The 21968-nt window shown below is 45.4% G+C and overlaps 1 protein-coding gene across 3 annotated transcripts in view; it reads left to right on the forward strand.

Annotated features, from left to right (window-relative positions):
- Positions 1-9861, forward strand: part of ITPR1 (inositol 1,4,5-trisphosphate receptor type 1) — a 219001-nt gene extending 209140 nt beyond the window's left edge. For all 3 annotated transcript variants that reach the window (XM_059715848.1, XM_059715849.1, XM_059715850.1), the window contains one exon: positions 8466-9861. In XM_059715848.1, coding sequence (XP_059571831.1) covers positions 8466-8552 — 87 coding nt within the window. In that variant the 3' untranslated portion in view covers positions 8553-9861. The remainder of the gene's footprint in view (positions 1-8465) is intronic.
- Positions 9862-21968: the final 12107 nt, after the last annotated feature.

Genomic DNA, 21968 nt, shown 5'->3' on the forward strand with positions numbered 1-21968 from the left:
GGAGTGCCAGAATCACCCCAACCTCCACCCACGTCTCAACTGGGTGTGCTAGAGATGGGGGAGCCGCAAGGGACCCACTGCTCATTGCTGGTGATAGCTGCACGCATGCCTCCTGGTGGACAGTGGGGGAGGGGCAGTGGTGTGCTGCCCCAGCCCCTACCCCGCTATGCACTGCGAGCTGCACGTGCACTCCTGCCTCCACAGAGCTCCTGCAGCTGGCCCGGGCTCTGGGCAGCTGCTGGTAGTTGGCTGTGGCGTGCCAAGAAATGTCCTTGCCTGCCACGCTGTAGCGCACATACCAGGGCTTGCCCATCCCTGCTTTAGTGGACTCTACAATGTGTAGAAGTCCCTCCGTTTTCTGCTGATCCCAAAAACTATCTAGGGCAGAGACAGGCAGAGTCTGGCCCGCAGGCTGGCTCGGGCTTGCAGCGGACTCCAATTCCCGGCAGCCCCTGCCCACATCGCTGCAGCTGGTTTCCATGGAGACCCCAGGAGCAGCTGAGCTGTAACAGCATGGGATAAGGGTTTCCATGGAGACTGACCCCATCAGTGCTGGCAGGGCAGGTGGCTGGGCAGGGAGCTGCTCTGGGGCCAGGATCTTGTGGTGTGGTTTGGTTGGAGCCAGGGCAGAGATGTGATCCATTGACTGCAGGCAGCAGGTTGTGGCTCTGCCCCAGCTCCGGACCACGCTGTCACCACCGCAAGGCCCCAGCCCCAGAGCAGCTTCCTGCCCAGCTGCACGCTTTGCCAGTGCGGCTGGGGCCGGTTTCCACGGAAACTCTGGGCCCGCACTGTCACAGCCCCGCTGTTCCTGGGGTCCCCATGGAAACCAGCTACAGCAATGCAAGTAGGAGCTGCTGGGAAATTGGATTCCAGCTGCCAGGCAGATCCACCATTTTGCCCACCCCTGATCTAGGGTTTTAGTGGGGGGGTTTTGGTTTTATTAAATCCAGAATTTGGAGAGACAAGTAAGTGGTACTGGGAATGCTAGCAGAGCTGCATGTGCTCTGGCTTGCCCATCTTTTGAAAGTCAAGCTTGTATAAGAAGGAGAAAACTGAAGGAGCAGAAGTTTAATTTGCTAACCTGTGGAACCTGTGCCAGTATGGGTACACAACCCCTTTGTGTGGCATGCAGCAGATGAGGGCAGGGAGAAGAGCATAGAGCAGTATATCAATCAGCCAGGGAAAGGGACTGGCAAGGCACTCAAGGAGGGAGCAGGGCTACCCTTGTGGTACACCTGCCACAAAACAGTTTAGCCTTAACTGATTTACACCAAGGCCAGAGCTGTGAGCCATATGGGCTGGGTTGAGTTTTTACCCTGAGGGTATAGCCCCAGCAGCCAGGTAGGTGCTGCAGCCTGGAGCTCAAGGTAGACCACAAAACCCACCTGGGAAACTGGATAGACACCCAAGCAACTAGATGACGTTGAGCTTCACGTTCCCGTCTGCACGGTTGCCTGGACTGGTCTGCACTACGCAGTTTTGCCAGCAAAGCTTGTATATGAGCGAGATTGCACTTAACGCTTTTCTGTGGGTGCAGCACCCCTCTTACCCACTGGCACTGGGAATAGCACTGCTTCTCCCAAGTGCAAAAGAAGGCTTCTGTCCCCCCATGTGCCAGCTGAAGTCTAATGTAGATGCCCCCACATCTGCTAGCTCTTATGGTTCCAGAGGCTGCTTCCTTCCTGGGGAGCACTTCATACCTTGCCAGCACAGCTGCTGTGTGGAGTGGTCAGCTGTGTAGATGTGCTTGTACTCGGTCGGATAGTTTCCCTGAGGGGGTTGCTGTCTGCTATTGGATGTTCTGGCAGCAGAACCAGCTTAGGGTAGACGAGCATAAGCTACTTTGCATACGCCTGCAGAAGCTACTGTCCCACTTGCAACTGCAGCGTAGATGTCCTGTGCACTACCGTGTAGACAAAACATCCTGCATCGCATCACCTCGTACACATTTATCCACTGCAGTTTCAATTTAAAATATCTTCTCTGCAGCAGATCTTGCTGCTGCAACACTCAGCTTTGGCAATAAAAAGCTGCCACTGAGAGCTTGTGTTAACTTCTTTGTTCCAGCTCCTTCCTATGCGTAATGATTGCAGCTGTTTTTTTTAAATAGTTCAAGCTGTATTTCTTTTTAGAAATATCACTGTTTCCTGCAATGGAGCGTGCTGGTATATGGCACAATGGTATGTTGAACAATGATGTGAACTGCAAGTAGTGTGGAGGATGAACCTTTGTGAACTGTTTGCCCAGTGTGTATTTATATTTTTAGTCTCTTGGTGGGGCTTGGTTTATTAAACGTTTGGTATGCAGCTGATTCCAAAAAAGGACCGAAACCTCCACACAAACTCCCACATGACCTTTTAGTGACCACTGTCATGCTTACTTCCTAACCGAGGTACTTATGGTTACATCACCTGTACAACACGGGTGAAGAGAGGCCCAGTGTGCGACTCGGCCTAATGGGGTATCTGATAACTTACCTCTTCTGCCGAGTACTGGCTTCGGTGCACTGGCTTTTCAACGGTGACCTGAATAAGGCTCCTCAGCACCTCCACTCCCGTTTTCTACCCCCACTTTCCCCATGTAAATGGCCTCAAAAAGAATCCTTTGTATTTTTGTAGACTAGGCCTCTTCCCATTTTAGGTTGTACTCTACTTCTATCCGAACAAATGGCATTTCCCAAGCAAGCGTGATGGCCAGAGCGTGTTTGCTGCGGGCTATAGTGGGGGAATACTGCTGTCATGAGATTAAATAAATGTTTGGATAAAACTATGCGACTCTTATCAGTAGAAGGGAATCTTGGGAGACATTTTTGGACCATATTAATGCCAGATATGGGATATGAACCCATGTACCACAGCTCTTTCGTATATTGTATGTGAAGTGTCAAATTGTAAAGGGAGAAGTGCACTAGCTTGTTAGAAATCTGTATATAGCATCAAACTTAACACTGTGCATCTTCACTGAGCTGTGACCTCAACTGCGGGGCCTGGCCAGTCCAGGGTTTTAAGTCTATATGTTGAGTACAATTCATTGGTGCTCCTTGCACAGTGGGGTTGCACAGGGCATAAGTAGCCAGTGAAGATAAGTCGTTGCCTTTTCAACTGTTAAGCTTCCTGCAGTAGAAGAGTTGACATGGTGACTTTCACTAGTACTAAGCTGTACCTAGCAAATCCTCCTTGAGTGCATTTACATGAGATGTTTATTGCGGTTGCTTAATTTAGTTCCACAATAAAACCATCGCCATCTATGCTTGTGGTGCTATTAATTACTTTATACCGTCTTCACAATAATACTGCCGGACACAAGTACTATCCTACGGTTGAGTTTTTTACTCTGCTGCAATGTATGTAGATGCTGATGGGGCTGGCTGGCGTATGAGGGTACTTTCATTGTGGGGGCTGCCTACTGGCTAGCTCCTTGGTGAAGCACCTTCACACCCCAGCCAGCCCCTCGGCAGCATGTTGAGCTAGGTTGGAGCAGCCCCAGGCTGGCAGGCTGACCCCTGATTCCCCCTGCCAGCCAGGGCTGTGCCACCCCAGCCCAAGGTGCTGCAGTCCTCGGCACATGTGCAACCAGTATGCCGAGGAGCAATAAACTCCAGCACGAATGCACGGGAGTTTATTCAGGTGCGTTTTTTGCATGTGTAGACGCACCCCTTGAGAAATAACGCTGCAAGGTTCCTCCAAGTTGCACATGGCAATGCTCAACTTCCAAGCATCTGGCTCCTAGACCTATACCCACAGCAGAGTTAGACAGTGCGTGGAAGAGATGGACTAGCCAAAAAATCTTCATGCTGTGCAGAACACCCTCAAGAGCTACCCAGCAAGAAATGCAAAGCACTCAGGTGCAGGAAACAGTGATATATTCCCTCTCTTACATAAGCAGCTGCAAGCTGTCTTTGAAAGAGCAGAGGAGTGGCTTGCTTACTGAAGTGTACGCCTCACAGGAAGAGGTGGCACTGGTGTCCACCTGGTTATGTAACAGCTTAGTGATTAGAGTATGTGCCCAGGAAGTGCAAGGCCTAGATTTTTGGCCCTCTTCAACCTGAGGAAATTAAACCCTCCACTTCCTGCTTTCTAGCAGTGCCCTGGCCACCCATCTACAGACTAATTTAGGCGGAGGCCCTCTCCACACCCCCTGTTGAAGCGGGGCCATAGAGCAGACAAGCGTTCTGGGTAATCACGGGGCAAGGAGAGCAAGCAAGAAGGGGCTGTGACTAGCTTCGTGATTATGGCAATACTTAGGAGGGAGGAGTTCAGGTTTTTTAGGTCAGTGGCCTAGATGCAAGAGGAGGGGCAGCAGGTACTCAGGTTTCCCACCTCTGCGGGAGGTGCTCCAAAGTCTAGGTCATTATATAATAAGGTGAGTGGCGCCACATCATCTTCCTCCTCCTTCTCCTCTTCTGCATGGTTGAATGGAGTGCTGTGTGCCTTGCTGAGCTCAATATTGAGCACATTGCACACGGCTGTGCCAGCGTCTGAGTCCCAGTGGGGCTTAGGCAGGGGTGGAGTGACCAGGGCATTTGTGGGCATGTATAGAAAGCAGAAGTGCAGGCCTTCAAGTCCAAGAGGACAGTGTCTGATTTTTAATATTTTTTTTGACTCAGTCACTGAGCAGGGCTTTGGATTAAAGTTTTTGGACGGGCTACTTTAAATCCTGTTTCTAAGACCCCCAAATATTCCTTTGAACCCAGCCCCTAATCTCTGCAGGAGGGTGTTGGCCAAGAAGCTAGCTGCCCCCCTTCCCCTCCGTGTGCTCTGCCCTTCTGAGAAGGGTCAAGTACTGTCCCTCTTGCTATCGCATCCCTCCCAGGACTGTTCAGAAGTATAGAGAAGAGAGAGAAGTCCAGCTACTTGCTAGGTTATTTTGAGTTCAGACACCACTTCCTGGGCCCCGTGGTCGTGGTTACTTTTCTGTTTGCTCTTTGATCTATAGTGTATGGCTTAATACACGCCATGCAGCTGTTTTGACACTTTGCCTGGAAACAATTATGCTAGATGTGTCCTGTGTCTTCCAGTTAAAGGGTCTGACTCAGTGGTCTGCAGTCCAAGAGAGTCTTCCCATCCGCTTCAGCCAGCTTTGGATCAGACTCAAAGTGCACTTGGTCCTCCAGCGTGAACTCTTGGCTGCCAAAGCAAAACAAAAAAAACCATGCTTCTACTCTTTCTGAAAGCAAGACCGGAGGATGTAGCATTAAGAGACTTATTTCGCTGCAAAGCGGAGGAAACCAGCTACGTTTATTCGGTGATAGCTTTTAGGAATTCCCCTAAGTACGGTCATTGAGAGAAGCCTGCTCAAGTTGCAAGATGCTCCGATTATGCGACACAGCTAGGGCATTTCTCTTCCTTAGTAGGAACAACCGTCTCCAGGAAGAGGAACTAGCTCAGGGATTTTTTTTTCCCTTTAAATCAAATAAAGGGCAACCCTCTCATTCATTTGCTTTGTGAGCAAATTGGTCCAGTAGGTTCCTAGGGACTGAACTCTCATTTTCACAGCAGTTGTGTGTGTCCACTTTGAAAGTCCCTTTGGTATAACACAACAATCAAAACGTACCAGGAACCATTAAGCTCTCGGCTGCTTTGAACTCATTGCAGATGTACAGAAAGGATGATGTCATGCCTGTGGCAGCCTCTGTGGCCTCGGGAGGTCCTTTCCCATACTGTATTCCTACGTAACAGACATTACAGCTATTGGCTTTTGGAAGAGTTTCTCTCATTAAGTCCATTGATAAAGATGAAAACTACTTCATCTTTTTTGGCTTAGGCTGTTCTGTGTCTCTTCCACCGTACACCAGTGTCAGAACAGTACCATCCCATCTGTAGGTTTCTCTTCTCTTTTTTTCGTCTTGCATTCAGTTGGATTATTTTTCTATTCAGAAAAATCTCCTTTTAATGACCCTTGCATCAACATTTCAGTTGGTCAAATGAAACCCAAAAAATAGCATTTACAGACCATTTTCACTCTTCTCCCTCCCCCAACCCCTTTATTTTTCCATTTTTATTGTATGATCCGTCCTGTGTATAGCTGTTTCAGTTCAGGTCCCGTTCCAAATCTTGTCCTCTCTGAAAGCATATCTTGTATTACTTTGCCCAGGGGGTCTGATTAAGATGAACAGGGTTTTTTTTCCTTTGGATTTCATACTTGATTTCAAACTCTCGTGTAGCCTTGAGGTATCTACAGGTTAGAGTAGGGACCTGAGCTGGGACTCTTGGGTTCTATTTGCAGTTGTGCCGCTCCAACATTTACAGCATCCAGCTCCATCATTCAGCTCCAGTTGTCCACGATGAAAGCTGGATTTGAGACATTGATTAAATAATACTTCATGGAGATGAATGAGAGTAAATAGCGTCTGAAATGCTTTTCACCCTTCCAGTAGAAGATGGTAGTATATGGATCTTTCTGACTTGCTCAGGGCCATCTAGTCTGGCTGACTCATCTTCTGCAATGAACTCCAAACATAATTATTTAAAGTTTGATTTTTTTTTTTGGATTTTTTTTTTTTTTGAAAAGGAGAATTTATTCACTGTCTCTGAACTTATAGATTTTATGCAAATCTGTTCAGGTACATTTATTGGTAGAGAGCTGAAAATGCAAACATGCTATCGATTATCCTGGCATTGATTACTCTCCAATCAATTATTTTAGTTGGCATTTGAAGTCGAATGTCTGAAATGAAAAATTTAACTGATAAACAACCTGGGTCCTTGTGTGAATACACGCTCTTGCTGCTATAAGTATTGTGCTTTTTAAGATCAGCTCGGATGCAAAACAAGACGGTAATAATTCCCAAATAAAAGGAAACTGGTGAAGAGCTGATATTCTAGTTTAATGAAGAATTACTGTCAGATGAATCTGGTTCTGAATTTAAATCTTGATAGAATAGGAGCAATGTCTGAAAGCCAGTTGTTTGTATCTCTCTATGATGTAACTCCTGTTACTGTATTAAGGTAACCCTCTGAAATGGGAGAAGACTTAAAGTACTTAGAGATGCGATAGGCTTGTTTTTATTAAGAATCAGCATGCCGGGTCTGGGGGAAGAGCAACAGAAGTAAAAAAGGGCTGTGGCTGTTTTCATGTGGTAACCATAATGCCATTGGGAATGAATAGGGATGGAGGGGTTCAAGAACTTTTGATGCAAGACACACAAATTGCAGCCCGTGCACTAGTACAAGAGGTGCGGCTCCACCCAGGCTGGCAAAGGCAAAGGATCAGCTGGTGTGATCACAGGTGGGGGCAGAGTTTTTATTTCCTGTAAAGGCTTCCTCCGGCTTTTGACAAGTTGCTTCAGGCCCGATCCCAGAGATGCACAACACCTGCAGCTCTTGTAAGTCATGTTGTTACAAGTGACTTGCTCTCCCAGCTGGCCTCTTGCTGAAATATGCTGCGTTGCTTCACTTCTGTGACCTCCAGACCCGGAAGATGTGTTGCCACAGAACTATGGTACTATGCACGCAGGTTAATTTAGCTGTGCATCTCAGCAGAGCGAATAGGACTAGAGACCATGCAAATGTAGCTATAGCATTTCCGCTAAGTTAGCTGGGTTAGCTTTAACTAAACTACAGGTTAAAGTTAGTCCACATCTCAGCAGGGTTCTAGCATGGTGCTGGGAACAGGTGAAAGGACACAGGTGGATTATGGCTTTTCCAGGTCCTGAACTCCAAAATGAAAGATTGTGATCTTGCTTTTTCTCTTCTAGTCCTGCCCCTTTTCTTAGCTCATATACCTTTCTCTCTTTCCCTAGTCATTTTACTTCATTTGGTGGGAATTATGAACGACAAATATTCCTAGTTTATATTAGGAAATGTATACAAGTTTATATTTATAGGAAATTTATATAAGTTTCAGACTCAAGATCCTGAAGTTTTGATGTACAGACCTACTTGTGCATAAGAAACAATGCAACAGGGCTCTTGTCTGTGCCATTGCTTGCAGTATTTCTTCACATTTAGGCTCTGCCAAGTCAGAAGTGATGGTTGCATTCTTCTAACTAAAGAGCTGAAGTATTCGCGTGAACTCCCTCCACACAGCTGGGTATTTCCAGACTGAGAAGGATTCTCCAGACACAATCTATCCTTCCTTTTTCCCCAAGCAAATAATGGAAACAACAGACCATCTACAGTGAAGCCCCAGCAACCGGAAGTTTTTGCAGGCTGCTGTCTGGGTTAACATCATGCCAGTCATGTTGCCTTTTTTCAGAGAACAGTTTTTAATTGCAAAACACTTGCATCAACTCAGAATGCTCAGTCACATGAGCAAATTCGCAGACTTCCCCAGTGGGTTCACAAAACAGGGGTTTTAGTTGCCTTTTGAATCTTGGTCTTCGGGTAGCAAACGGAAGTGCATTATTTGTAGAAAGTGGGTTTCAGAATAAACCCTAACCACAAACTACAGCGCTGGTTCATTCTGGGAGCTGACGTAGAGGAAGTATCTAGGTCTAATGAGCAAACTTTTTAATTTTCCAGATGACAGAACAGAGGAAGCAGAAACAGCGAATCGGCCTCCTCGGACATCCTCCTCCCATGAATGTGAACCCACAGCAACCAGCATAAATCAGCAGGGTCACTTGTCCCTCTCCCAGCAACATGAAAATGCTAAACAAGAGGTCAGATTCAACCACTAAGGCTGCTTCTGTATGTTTAGTTCATTTTGTAAATACCCTGTTTTTATACTGTATGTATATGACTGCTACTAAAAAGTTTTGGGGGCATATGTATTGTAAGTAGAACTGTTGGCACATGATGGGGGGTTATTTTTGTGCCAAAAGTATCAAAATTGCCTTTTTTCTTAGAAGGACTAAAGAGAGCACCTGCATTGCACTTGAAAAGGTTTATCGACTAAAGTATGTGACATGTATTTTGTATTTAAAAACTAGAATAGCTAGTATTTATGTTTTTATACAATTGTGCAATATGAATTATGCAATCACAATATCCTTGCAACTCCCGCACATCCTGAAGGGAGTGCGCATCTTCAGATCTGGTGTGTTTAGTACAATGTAATAAATGGTATCAAATTTACAGATGTAAATGAGGCTGCTGCCAAATCTGTGTTACTGGTGATTTTCAATACCCCTGGGCATTTTTGTACCATATGTGTAAATAGCCTATAATGCCGTATCTCATTGCCTCTTCCCTCCCAGGGATAACACTGGGAATCCAGGAGTTGTTAAATTGGTATCCATTTAAAAAAAAAAAAGAAGCTAATTTTGGTTTTTAAATGTTCCTTTTGAAGCCTCCAAATTAGTAAGTGTCTTCAAATACAACCAGGAGCCATAGAAGAGGCACAAGCACTAATTTTTGGAGAATGCAACACATTTCTTTAAAGGGAAGTTTTTATGCGGAACTAAGCATTGGATAAATGTGCACTGCTGGCGAAATCAGTGCCATCTCCTCAAGGCATTTTGTGCCGTATCACTAAGAACGTGCATATAAGCATTTCCAGAGCTTGCATTCCCAGCGTGGGGTGTTTTTTGTTTTTACATTCTCTCATTAGAGACAAATGCCCACCGAGGAGTTTTTAACCACCGCGCATTGCACCCATTGAAACCCGAACTATCCCGTTAGGATTTGTAGGTGAGCACTGACATACGTAATACTTGTGAAGAGCCGCTCATTTGGACTCCTTCTCCCTTCATATGGTCACTTTTTTGCGTTTCCCCCAGCTGAACGGTATGAAAGGAACCTTTTTTATCTGTTGCCTAGTTTTGTACATGGACCTCATTTTACAAAAGCTGATTCCTCTGCAATACTGTCTACAAAAAACAAAATAAAAAAAAGTTATGAAAGGAAAGCTATGGAAGTTTGTAAATGCATAAAAATAGATATTTAAATAAACAATGCTGAATAATACTGCACAGAAACAGGCTATTGGTGGTTTGTTCCCCTCCGCTGCAGTGTTTTTACCCAGCATTCCTTTTTTTAAATTAGCCTTAACCTTCATCCACATGAAAACGGCACACAGCTGTGTGGACAGAATAAACGAAAAGGTAAGAGCTACAGAAAGGACTACTGAAATGAGCCACTGAGGGACCAATCTTTTTTTGGTAGCAGCAAGTAATTGGCCTTTGACAGAGGAAGTAAATCTCAGCAGGGATGGTTCTCCTCACCCATGGCTCCTTTGCATTTTCCTGACAGAAATTTTTAGGCTCCATCCTAGCTTTAACAAAAAGCCACTGAGCCATGTCGCAGCCACTGCTGCTCCCCCCTCTTCCTCCCACTGAATAAAGCACGGTGAAATCTGCAGCAGAGCATGAAACCTGCTCCCAAGACAAGAGGTGTGCTGGTGGGGGTGTTCACTGAGCATCGGAGCATGCGCAGCAGGAACTGGCTAGTGCAATTCATTGGGTTTTAATCTGGTAAATAAGTACAGTTGTCTTGAAAAGGATGCGATCCACCTCCCTAGGTCATGGAGCAATAAAATTAATTGCATTGGGAAGGGAAAGGGAATCCTGACTAATAATACCACTGCAACCAGAGAGAGAGATTTGTGACCCTATTATAACTTTATCATACTTAACTTTCAACAAAACCAAATGATGCTTTCTCCACCAAGGCTTCAAACCTTGGACGCTAGCTTAGGTGTGGGCGTAGGTGATGGTACATCTGATAGATAGAATTGCTACCAGGGGTGTGTGGTTAGGTGAGGGGATCTGCCTGATGGATAGGATTGCTCCCAGAGTTGTGCAACGAGTGGCTTAGACTCTTGCAATGTTTCCTGGCAGCCGGGACATGCACTTACCTCGTTTCTTCTCTTCCTCCTCATTTGAGGAATAGACGTGTATTAACTTGTCAAAGTCAACCTTGCTGTGACGGGTGGGTACTGCATTAATGTGCAACAGCTGAAGCTCAGACTTGTCCTGTGTCCTTACAAGACAAAGTCAGAACGCTTGCTTCAGCAGGGAGGAGCGCAGCTGCATCTCATGGGCCGGAGGTTCGTGTGCACGTGCTAACCTCTCTGAGCATCCTGTGTGAGAAGCCATTTTCAGTGCTGCAATACTTTGACATACCTCAAGCCATGGTGACATGGAGAAATTGGTGTTAACATTGTACAAGTGTGCACAGTGCGTCTAGCTGAAGTACAAAGCGCCTGCTTGATAAGTGACAAGTACGCCCATTTGCGTGCTGCTGCTGGGCTGCTTGAACAAGGAGGAGCTGTTACGTGACAAAGAGCAGTCGGCATGTTCACAATGCTTTCCCCTCTGTATTGACTTGTAAGCACCCTGGGGGCTGCAGGTCATGCTGGTCGGGGCTGTACCAGTGTGGGCCATGGGCCTCCAGCCTTGCGCACCACTGCTCTAGGGCCTGGCTTAAAACCGTGATTTCGCCTTTTTTGTAAAAAAAAAAAACCCATGAAAACTTTCGTGAAAAATGCCATTTTCAATGAAATGCCACGATGTGGAGTTCCCCAGCAAGTGGCCAAAACGTGGCATTTTGTTGCAACAAGATGGCTGCTGCAGGCTGGGACAGCCCAGAGGAGGGAGGAGGAGAAAGCTTGAGGATGGGGCTGTTTGCTCCTCGCAGCATGAAATTTGGGGTGCGAAGGGTTGGGGGCTGACTTGGCAGATGGTCCTGGCACTGGGTAAGGGAGGGGCTGTTTGCTCCTCTGCATGTGTGTTCTCCCCCCAAACCCCTGCACCCCAGTTTTCCCACCTGGAGGAGCAAGCAGCCTCTCCCCTCCCCATTTCCAAGTTCTCTTCTCCCCATGTCCCTTTTGTGTCATTTCCACCCCCACAACTACTAGGTTTTTATTGCTGGCTGCTAGGATTTGCAGATGGCATGGCAAGGCAGGGCGCCACAATCTAGGTGTGAAAATGGTAGCCCCTCCCACAATTGGGCCACGCTATCAGCGAGCGGGCCTGCAATTTAAGCCAGGCCCTACACATACCCTAGTGCTGCACCATACTACTTCGTCCTCCGCCCACTACACCATGGTCACAACCTCCCCTGCCGCACTTCAGTCCCCGGCGCTGTGCTTGCACTTGGCTCCCCTGCAGCTGTGCCCCACAGGCGTCCCAGGCCGGGGGCTCCACCACCCCTATGTGCTGTGCTGCAATGCATCACCTCGTCCCTTGGGGCAGGGCAAGGGAAGCTGGAGGGAGGTAGACCCCAGCCCCCTAGCTGCTTCAGCAACTGAAGCAATGGGGGGATCAGTGGTGGGGTGGGAGCCTGGAGGGCCACAATTTTAAGTCTTCACAGCCACCAGTTGGACAGCCCTGGCATACATCGAACAAGGCTTTGTACTTGTTTTGCCTACTTTTTTATCCCTTCTGCAATTTTTTTTCTCACATACTTCAACTACTTAACTCTTCTTTCAGCTTTCACTTTTCCTCTAAAAAGTCACTTCATCACACACAATTTTTTCTAACATTTCTCTCTGCAAATGGGCACTTGATACTTGCCAAGTCATTGAAGCCTTGGTATTTTATTGCCCTAATGACTTTTTCTATTCAGTAAAATCTGTTCATCTTCCCCTCCCTCTCTTCCAATTTCCCTGAATCAGTTTGTGAAGGAATCGATTTCTGGGTTGTATTAGTTACTTTTTGTTGTTCTCCTCATGTGTCCTTCTGGGGGTTCCCCCTTGCGAAATGGGAAGAAAAGAGGTGCCCCCTGGGGCTAATAGAGTTTGAGCTTACAGAAATGTAATGGCAAAATTAACCTTGGTGTTGTTGGATCATGGCATAGCCATGGCTGGGGTTTCCTGATTCTCCAGAGCTTCAAATTATGCTAGAGATGAGACTGAACTCCCACACATGGTTAATACCTCAGCTGAGGGGGATTGCATCTCCCAATTCAGATTTTGAAGATCATGACTACTTGTTCATGCAGAAAAAACAATCAAGAGCTTTTATTTAAACATACTGTTCATCTTTTCTCTATAACACAAGTTGCTTAGCTCTTTAGTGAGGAGCACAAAGCATTGCTTATGCCTTGCAAGCTGTTTAGGGAAAAGTTCTTCTGACTCTAAAAATGAAGGCCTTGGTGGTTTTAACCCAGGATATGCAAGGATTTTTTTTTCTCGTCTCCTCAAGTTGAGCATCAGTGTTAGGAAGTTGGCTAAGTGACCTCTTGGAGGCTTTTCTGCTCTACTAGATCTGTGGGACTCCTACTGTTGTAGAGTTTGGGGTAGGTGTTGGAGTAGGGATGAGGGAGGGGTGGCAAAGGTCCCTGCTGAAGAGGCATATGAAATGAACTATCACGTTGCATCTGAAAGCTGTTTTTAACCTGTGGACTTGGTGTATAACGTTTTAACTCAGTGGAATAACTATGACTAACAAAAGGTAATTTCTCCAAACCACTGAAGAAATAAGGACATGAGTAAGGGGTAGGCTCTCTGCTAACTTTTGTGATATGAAGACCGAGCCGAATGTTTGTCCTTAGTGAGTAATAAAACAGACATGCAAATTATTTTCCATGAGCTAGTAGGTAGCATGTGTATAGAGGGGAGATGTTGAATATTGTTAATACCGCTTGGTAGCAGTGGCGAGACGGCAGGATTGCTGGAGATTACAGTACATCCCACACCAAATATGGGTCAACAATGTGATGCTGCTGCTGCAAAAAAGGGCAAATCTCATTTGGGCATGTATTGACAGGAAGTCATTGTTTGGTTCTACCTGGTACCGGTAAAGCACCTTCTGGAGTCCGGTGTCCCATTTTGGACACCACACTTCATGAACTACATAGCCAAACTGGAGAGAGTCCATAGGGGAGCGACAACCCCAGGGAGGCTGGGGGATGACCTATGAGAAAAGACTGAAAACAAATATATTTGATTAGTCTAGAAAAGAGAATACTGAGCAGAATAATAAGTCTTCCTATGTATTAAAAGTTGTTACAAAGAGTTTGGTAATTGATTGATTGTTCCTGTCAGCTGGGGATAGGATAAATAGAAATCAACTTAATAGCTAGGAAGGTTTCAGCTGGATCACAAAGCAGGAAAAATGTCTCAGTCTCATACAGACACACACAGAGGAATAGTTGAGCACAGGAACAAGCTGCCTAGGGAGATGGTGGAATTGCCATAATTGGAGATCTTCAAGAGCAGGCTAAACGGACGTTCGTCAGGGATGCAAGTCCCTGGCAGCTGGGGGATTTCTAAACCTCTCTTCCTTCCCTAATAATTTCTATTAAAAATGATCTTCTTTGAGCATCAGATGCTCTTACAGTGAATACCTCCAAGGATCTTCCAGACAGAACTGTTACACTTCTCTCTTTTCTCAATCAATAGGATAAATAACCTGTTGCTTTGAGAGCTCTGGGTCTGTTGTGTAGACCGCCTGTTAAAGAAAAGTAAGTTGAATCTGTCCTTGCCTAAGCCGTCTATGAGGTAGGCCAGGTATTCATCTCATTGCCTCACTTTGCAAATCTGATAAAATAAGCTAGTGAAAGATTTTAGAGGGGACTTTAAGAATTGGATAGGTATGTGGGAGTTTCTGTCTCCCAGTGTTATGCACACATGCTATTTCTTAGATTAGTATAGGATTTTTTTTTTTTTTAAAAGAAGATTCCTGTATTTTGAAGTTGGGTGTTACAATTATTTTGAATTCAAATAAAGCCTCTCATGCTGGACTGAAAATGAAAGTTACCTTGAGAAGAGGAACAAAAAGGATCAACGAGTTCTGCTAATAATGAAAAGTCATCGAGGGGAAATATCTCCTGCTATTTTTCAATTTGCATGAATGGCTGAATTGGTGGATGAGAATTTTCCTCGCTAATGAAGTAGGTGACATGCTAATCAAGGCAATGCAAATAGCTTCCCAAAGTACAGTAATGCAGCGGGCCTCGGGTTGTTAAAAGACATTCTAGCCTGGTCCTCGGTTTCAGAGCAAATTGGCACCGAGCAGGACAAAGGAACTCAGATTACAGTCTGCCTGCTCCCTGCAGGGACTCTCGGTAAGACTTGTGTGATGGATACCTCGTTACATAATGGAGTCTTGATTGATACTTTGTCAGTGAAGTCATAATATAGCTCCACATAACAATTCAGCCTGTCTCCCCAAATGGGAAATGCACCTACACACATACTTAATGGGGTTTTTTTTTAAATTGCACATTGTATTTTTGAACAAGAGGAGCTTATTTAGAGTACCTTCCCTTTTACGTTTAAAACACAGGCATCTGAAGACACAGCCGTGTGTGTTCTCTGTGCCTCTGTGGACTGATTTACAATCCTTGAATTTTTTTCCAGACAGTTATTGCAACACGGTCTAATATGATGGTGCGTAGAAAACGCCTAGTGCGTAGAGTGTTGCCTAAAAAACTGTGCAAAATGATCCTTTCAAGTAGGTGCTACACTATGATATACAAAATCCTGCAAGTTTTGGGCAGTAAATTTGTTGTAAAATGGGGATTACTTTGTGTTGCGCATCATGGAACCGGTTTCACAAATTTTGCCTAATGTAGGCTCACCGTTAGCGTGTGCATTTCCGGACTCTTCAGAGCTTTGCTTTGCAATGCTACTGCTTTTAACAAATACAATAGCTATGATAGGAATCTCCCGTTTTAAATGTGAGGATTTATTAAAGGTCAGAGTGATGCAAAGTATCCATGAACGTGAAATTTGGTGTTTGGATTACTGAAGTAAGTGAATATCTGAGGGAGGACGAACTCCTTCAAAGTGTAATGTTTGCTCTTGCTACCTTGTTCAGCTTTCTTCAGACTAAACATGTTAATTTGATAAATGTCAAAACAAGCTAAAAGTAAACGATTTATGTTTTTGCCCATGCAGTAGACTAATGCTGATTTGTTTTTAGTAACCAGTAAGGATACTGGAAAACCCCGATGAAGATTTCATTTTAAACAAAAAGTACCAAAAACTCCACCAGTTTTGCATCACAAAGTAGTGGTTAAAGTTAAGATTTGAGTAAAGCAGCATATCTGTGGTTTTTGTGGGTGGATGGATGCATCTCGGAATGACTATCAATCTGTCAGAGGGGAGATCTGCATGTCATCTCTGCATATGACAAGCAAAATCAATAGTGACAAATATCTGTCCAATACCAGTCTACAGCAAGAGCCGCATAACCCTCTTGCCATCTCTGGCACTTGTCTTGTCAGCACTTGAGAGTATAAACCTTTTTTTAAAAGGCTTGTAACCAACGGTGAGATGAACTTAGGAAGGAAAGACAAATATGGAAGTGATACTAAAGCTGCAACCAAATGTCACTGCCAGTGTGCTTAGTCATATTCAGATTGTGATACGTGTGCGAGGGATGCCATGCCAAACAGTTGCATGGCTGCTACCCTGCTTGTAGACTGTTCTCATGGGTACTTTATGGTGCTCTCCTCTGCAGTTTCTGGCTGGCTGAGTGGGACAACAGTGGGACACTTGGAAGTAAAACCACATAAGGGCATAAGGAAAACAAAGACAATGAGAACAGCTCAGGAATTATGATGCACCATCAAAGGAACGTGGACAATTTTACTGCACTCACAACTGGGTCTAGTTGGAAACTTTTTACTGAGATGCATCCATTTTGGTGGAAAATACCAGGTTACTAAAACCTAAACTGTTCACAGGGCAGTGCCCTAGTCTCCAAGTCCACAGGCATAGTAGGGTGGTGGTCAGGATGCTCATCCGGGATAGTGGCAGACTTGGATTCTAGGTACCTGTGCACTGGGGTGATTTGAATCCTGGCCTTCCCCATCCCAAGTGACTGCTCTAGCTACGAGGGCACTGGCCATAATGGCATCTCAATCTCTGTTTTCCACTGAAAACCTTTAAGAAGTTCCAGATTCATCCCAATGCAGCATTGGGAAAATTTCTAATGGCTCGAATATCCATAAAGTGGGAAAATCATTTTCTGTTCAGCTGTAGCTACAGGATGCATTTATTGTCTGCATGGAAACAGCTGGGAAAATCCCTTTAAATTAAACGCTTCTGTCCCTTCCAGCAAAAAACACAGGAGCAAGAAGAGCAGAGCTTTAAGTAAGCCTGTTTATGCTTAGAACAACCATCATGTAGCAGCTGCCTCCTTAAGCCTTGCTCCCTGGCTCTCACCTCCTTGATGCCCGGTCTTTCTCCAGTGCGGTCTGCTCTCCCCCGGCAGTCGGTTCATTTTTGTCTGCTGTCCTTGCGTCGTGATCTTTCATTCTTTTCCCTGATGGATTAGCATTGGACAGAACAAGGGTCAGAAAGTGCTCAACCCAAAGGAAAGGTGCAGAGTCTGCTCTGTGGTTATCAGTTCCTTGACACGTAGCTTCTGCCCTACCTATTTCCACCTGTAGTGCCATAAAAACAAATGCACAGTGACTGATTTGCTACGCTATCTTGGTACCTCCTGTATCATTTAAAAAGAAAGTTTTGAGCGGTGTCTAAAGTTTAAATTGCAGTGGGAATCTTTAAGTAAAACAGTAGAGATAATACTTTGTGATTTTCCATTAACCTTTAATTTGTGTTTTCTCATTTGTCTTCACATCACTGTCTTTAGATGAAATGGGCTGAAATGTAATCCATTAACTCTGTAGGAGACTTCTGCTTTTGCATAGCATGAATGATAGAAGTAACATTGTGTACACTGAAATTACAGTGCAGAAAATGATACCTCTGTGGGGTTCTACTGTACCTGAAATGAGTTCAGAAATGCAGCTTATCTCTGTGTAGACATCACCTGAGGTTTCATGCATAGTTAATCAAGATGTGATTCATAAATGTTGAAGCCAGGGGGACCGTTTTGATTGCCAAGTGCAGAACTCACAAACATTTTGGGGGGGTCACCTACTCGTTTTTACTTTGGTTATACTGCAACATACCCTTATGAGTGCTTGTGATAGATAACAAGAATAAAAGTCATACTTCTTGCCATTATAACCCTGCTCTAACCTAGGAAAGATTGTAGAGTTGTTTTTCACTTTTAAGTTTTCTCCCATTTCCTCTATTCATAATTCCCCTCTCCTTAATTCCGTTTTCCCATTGAGCTTCTTATGGAAGTTCATTGCATGCCCCGGTTTGAGAGAAACAGGCCTAGTGTAATTATTTGTATAATGCACAATATCTTATAGTGGTTCCTGCATCAGGTCCAATAATGTGTGGTTAAACAAGCCCGTATCTTCCCAAAAGATATCCAGACATGATTTAAAGGCTCCACGTGACGGAGAATTTTACTAGTTCCAGTGGTAAGTTTCCCCTGCAGCTACAAATATGCATCTTATTTCCAACAATCGGATTTTATGGCTCTGTCTGCTAGAACAAGTGTTTCCAATTATTTGGATAAAAGGCTGATGCCAGGTGGAAGAGGGGACCAGCCCTTCTCTCCCCCTTCCCCCCCCCCCCCCCCCCGACCCATAATTGTTTTTTCTGTAGCATCAAGCAGTGAGATGCCATTCTGCTGTGTTGGCTCCCTCCACTGTAAGCTGCAACATGGCCACTGAAGTACAGTGCTGCAGGCAGAAGTAGCGCATGGGGAAAGTCAGGTGGCTCAGAATGGGATTGAGAGACGCCAGCACTTGCCGCTTGCTCAGAGTTACCCAGTGAGGTAGCGCTGAGGAGCAGGGCAAGTCTTCACTTCTGCCCCTCAGGGCAAGTCTTCAGCCTAGAGCCCTGTTCTGAAGGCAGGCACCTGCACCTTTTCTTTCAAAGAGCTGAGCAGCCTGGCTCCTTTCTTCTACGACACAGGTACTGGAGGGGATGTTGGAGTGTGTTATCCAATGACTTCTTAACATAAAATACCTAAACTCACCTATGTGCAGAAATCAGCATGCAAGCCATCCCCCTCCCACGAGTGTCCTAGCCACTAGGCGACAGATACACGCTTCCTCTTGTGCTCTCCTTCCAATTCATCTTCAGCTCCTTGCACGGTGGCCCAGTTTCACTACAACGGGAGGGGAGTGCCCCCACCCAGTATGGCTTCAATCTGAGTGTTTATAGACTAGAGACAGGAACCAAACAGGACTCAATTCTGCGGATTTGGGCAGTAGCGTAATTTGGGGTGGGCGAGCGAGATGCATGCCCCAAGCACCACTTAGGGCGAGTGGCACCAGAAGGATGTGTGGGGGGTGCCTTACCCCAGGGTTACTTCCCTGAAAGCATTTTTTCCATCTGATTTGGGGGGCTTCCTGAGGAAACAGGAGACCCAACTCTAGCAGCTGCTCCAATGGACATTTAATAAAAGTACTTAATGATTCCTTAGAGGAAGGTTTGGAACCCGGTTCTCCGGGCTCTAGTTCTCCAGATTCTCCGGGCTCTAGCCTTAAACACAAGGTTATAGACTTGCTTTCTTGCTTACCCAGTAAAGAATTATATTATAAAAAAACCAAACAGCTTCCCCAGGAGAGACTAAGAGCTCCCCGCTCCATGATGTCCTGCAGCTGGGGATGAGCACAGTCCCATCTAGGGCATGGGAGGGAATTGAACCTGGTTTCTCTCCCCCTGGGTGAGTGCTCTAATAACTAGACTACTTTTCAAATGAGGAAGGGGGGTGGTCTTCCTGCCCTCAGACTGTACTGTCTAACAGGGCTGGCGTACCCACCTTCTTGACTGTGAGCTCAAAGTGGAGGAAGGCACCCCTATGCGGCTAAGAGTTAGACCCTCAAGGCCTGAACTTCTCAAGGGCTTGAGTAGCACCACTATCCCCAGCACTTCCTATTAGCTGGCCCTGGCAATGCCCTTGGCTTCTGTGGATGCCATATTCAGGAACCATGCCCTTCCCGGGCATCCTAGAAGTCTGGGACTCAAGCCTGAGGTGGCTAGTGTCTAAAAGTCAGGTGGCTACCTCATCCCTGCTGTGGATCTGGTCCTGGGCAAATTTCTTTAAAAAAAAAGAGAGTCTTGTCTTTACAATGCCATCAGCAAGGATCATCTCTCGCTCTCTCAAACCAAATCCTCTCACTTCTCCTGTAGCCCTCATTGTGGGCAGCCTGGATTTTAGTGCAAGGGTGCTGGCACGCTGTTTTATTGTGGCACTACCACTCACCATCTCCACCAGGGAGAGCTGAGCAGGGGCTAGTGACCATGCAGCCATACAGATGATGAGGTTATCCATTAGGAGGCTAGTGGCACCCCAGTTTATGCAAAACATTTGTATTTCATGAAATGGAAAAGCAAACAAACACGATGCTAAACGTTCCACGCAAATTCGTAGACGTGCATGAAAGAGTGGAACAGACATGGGTAGGCAGAATGAATCAGCAGAATGGGTAGCAGCCTGGGGAAGGAAAGCCCCATTTTGTGTGTGCCACAACTGGAGCAAATTATGTAAAGATGCATTTTTAGTAGGATCCTACTCACCCTGTCAAAACAAGGTCTATATATCAATAACTAGGAAGGCCATGGTCAAAGTCATCTGGGCTCAGGTCAAGACCTGGAGTGGATCTTTAATAGGCTAAAATAAAATTAGGTACACATTTCTCCTAGACCCTCCACCTGTATTCTACAGACTGCCCTGTCTCAAGCACGAGGTATTAAGAGAAACTAGACATGCAGTTGTCATCTCCTGAAAAGAAGAACACCCATTACCATTTAAAAGCTAGTTCTCCAAAGGGTGGGAAATTCTCTTTGTGGAGATCAGTCAGTAGTGGGAACAAAAAGATAGAGATAATCTGGCTCTCTTATTTTATACTCAGAAAAAGACAGCACACCAGCAGGCAAGCCATTACATTTACCTTCTCTATTTGTATGTTAAATTCAGCTACCTCTCCCTGCTGAAGAGACTAGGCTGTACACAGCTGGTGACCTGATTGTTAACTTAACCTTTGTGCATCATCTTTCATGTACTGTAATTGCCGGAGGACAGTAGGACGCTTCCTATACTTATGTTTGGTTCATACACTGTATCATCTCTGGAACCTACTTGGTAAAAATCAAGATAGTTACAAGTCACTAAACTTATCCTGTTTAATGAAACTTGTGACACTTCTAACACACATCCTGGTACATTTTCATGACCATTCCTCAGTCTGATGAAAAGAAAAGGCCTTTCCTGCTCTGTTTTTGCTGCTATGATGAAGAGTGGAATCGTGGAAGTTGTAGCATGCTGCTGGGCTGCCCCTCTGTAATAATGCTGCCCATAAAGGTTAAGCCTGCCACAGATGATTGTACCCAATGGCATTGCTTGGCTGGGTTTTGCAGCCTAATTGCCACTGACCCCATAGCAATGAGGTAATGTCTCTGACTTCTGGGTCAGATAAACGCTACTCGTTTTATAACTGCTAGACATGTTTCTGAAACAGATAGAAAACAACAAAAAAATCCCATGACCAGCAGAACATAAACTCTGCGAAGAGTTTTATTCCAGTCCTTAATTTGAATGCTCTTTCTTTTTTTTTTCCTGCTCATTGCTATTTATGGAATTACAGATCTTTGCTGGCCTTCTGCTAAGCAAGCCTTACTTTCCCAACATTTTCTTCCGAATTCTGAAGAATTCCGAACAGTTTTTTCTGGAGTACCGTGTTCAGTTTTGGGCTCCCGCCCGCTACACGAAGGATGTGGACAAATTGGAGACAGTCCAGCGGAGGGCGACAAAAATGGTGAGGGGGCTGGAGGACATGACTTATGAGAAGAGGCTGAGGGAAGTGGGCTTATTTAGTCTAGAGAAGAGGAGACAGAGGGGATGTAATAGCAGCCTTCAACTCCCCTGCAGGGTGGTTTGAAAGAGGATGGAGCTGGACTGTTCCCAGTGGTGACAGATGACAAAACAAGGAGCAATGGGCTCAAGTTTCAGCAAGGGAAGTTTAGGTTAGATATTAGGAAGAAATTTCTCACTAGGAGGGTGGGAAAACACTGGAGCAGGTTACCCAGATTGGTTGTGGACTCACCATACTTGGAGGTTTTTAAGACACAGCTAGACAAAGCTTTGGCTGGGATGATCTAGTTGGGGATGGTCCTGCTTTGAGCAGGCAGTTGGACTCAATATGACCTCCTGAGGTCCCTTCCAACCCTCATTTTCTGTGGTTCTATTTCTAACTGATTTATAATTTGGGCATCCATTCTGATTTTTAAAAAATTAAAGGTGTCAGTAAATCCATGATGGG

This window comes from Alligator mississippiensis, chromosome 12 (genome assembly GCF_030867095.1).
Source record: "Alligator mississippiensis isolate rAllMis1 chromosome 12, rAllMis1, whole genome shotgun sequence".
NCBI lineage: Eukaryota > Metazoa > Chordata > Crocodylia > Alligatoridae > Alligator > Alligator mississippiensis.